The sequence below is a fragment of the Triticum dicoccoides genome, chromosome 3B (genome assembly GCF_002162155.2).
Source record: "Triticum dicoccoides isolate Atlit2015 ecotype Zavitan chromosome 3B, WEW_v2.0, whole genome shotgun sequence".
NCBI classification, from domain to species: Eukaryota; Viridiplantae; Streptophyta; class Magnoliopsida; order Poales; family Poaceae; genus Triticum; species Triticum dicoccoides.
The window spans coordinates 271,407,653-271,408,696 of NC_041385.1; the positions used below are offsets into that span (position 1 = coordinate 271,407,653).

The 1,044-nt window shown below is 42.7% G+C and overlaps 1 protein-coding gene across 1 annotated transcript in view; it reads left to right on the forward strand.

Moving 5' to 3' along the window:
- Positions 1 to 4: 4 nt before the first annotated feature.
- LOC119275881 (calmodulin-3) overlaps positions 5 to 1,044 on the forward strand; it is a 3,073-nt gene continuing 2,033 nt past the window's right edge. The window contains exon 1 of the mRNA XM_037556811.1: positions 5 to 80. Within this exon, the coding sequence (XP_037412708.1) occupies positions 5 to 80 (76 nt within the window). The remainder of the gene's footprint in view (positions 81 to 1,044) is intronic.

The following is a 1,044-nucleotide window of genomic DNA, read 5'->3' on the forward strand; positions in this document are numbered from 1 at the left end:
GCCAATGGCGGACCAGCTCACCGACGACCAGATCGCCGAGTTCAAGGAGGCTTTCAGCCTCTTCGACAAGGATGGGGACGGTACTCTCTCTCTCTCTCTCTCTCTCTCGTTGTTAGGCGAAGAGATTATGCGTCTTCTTGATCTGTCTGCTTTGTCAGTATTGGTCAACGATCGACCAGGAACTATCTGTTGGATCGTTCTCTGTTTTGAGGGATCTCGGGTCTCGATTCCTGGTCTGCACGCCTTCCTTTTGAATCCCCATCTATTGTGATTTCTTGAGATCCGTTTGGAGTCTACGGGCCTGCCCTCAATGCTTGACTGCTTGTCGATAGAGGTTTGCCGAGTTTTGATTCGTCACCCATAGGCCGTGATTTCGTTGGATTTGTTGGTGGAATCATTGCGTTCATTCGCTAAATGTTTCTTCAATTGTATATTAAGGGCTCCAGTTTGTTGCAGCGCAAGGGAATAATCTCTCTAGAGCTTAAATGGCTAAATAATAGAAAATGCACTCTGTGGAGTCTAGATTCATTCGCGTTAGTTTGCTATATGATTTAACTCTCGCAAAATTGTACGTCGTAGTTTACATTGGATGATGGTGTTATCCAAAGAGTGCTTCTCTTTGCTTTGAGGTCACACAACATGCACTCATTAATTATAATCTGGTTGTTTCAGAGTTAGAGCCTTAGATGTATAACTGGGAGTGGTCCATAAGTTGTTGCTGGAGAGCTATCAACTAGATAGGGTAAATCAGGAAATTACAAGCGAAAGTTGTACAGATTCTGTCATTGAGAAGGTAAACTGTAAAGCAGTTGAGGATGTTCTGAATCTATTCGCTGCAAAACTGGCTGCTGCTGCAACACTTCGTCATCACTGAACATTACCATCAGGAGGACTAATATCAATTGATAAATTGAATGAAGGACTCACTTTTGTTGCTTACCTATCATGATCTGCGGGAAGTGTTTTCGTTTTCGTTCTGCAAATACTCTCTGATAGCAAATTCAATAAGTGGAAAACTAATGAATTCAACCTAGGTAGGATTTG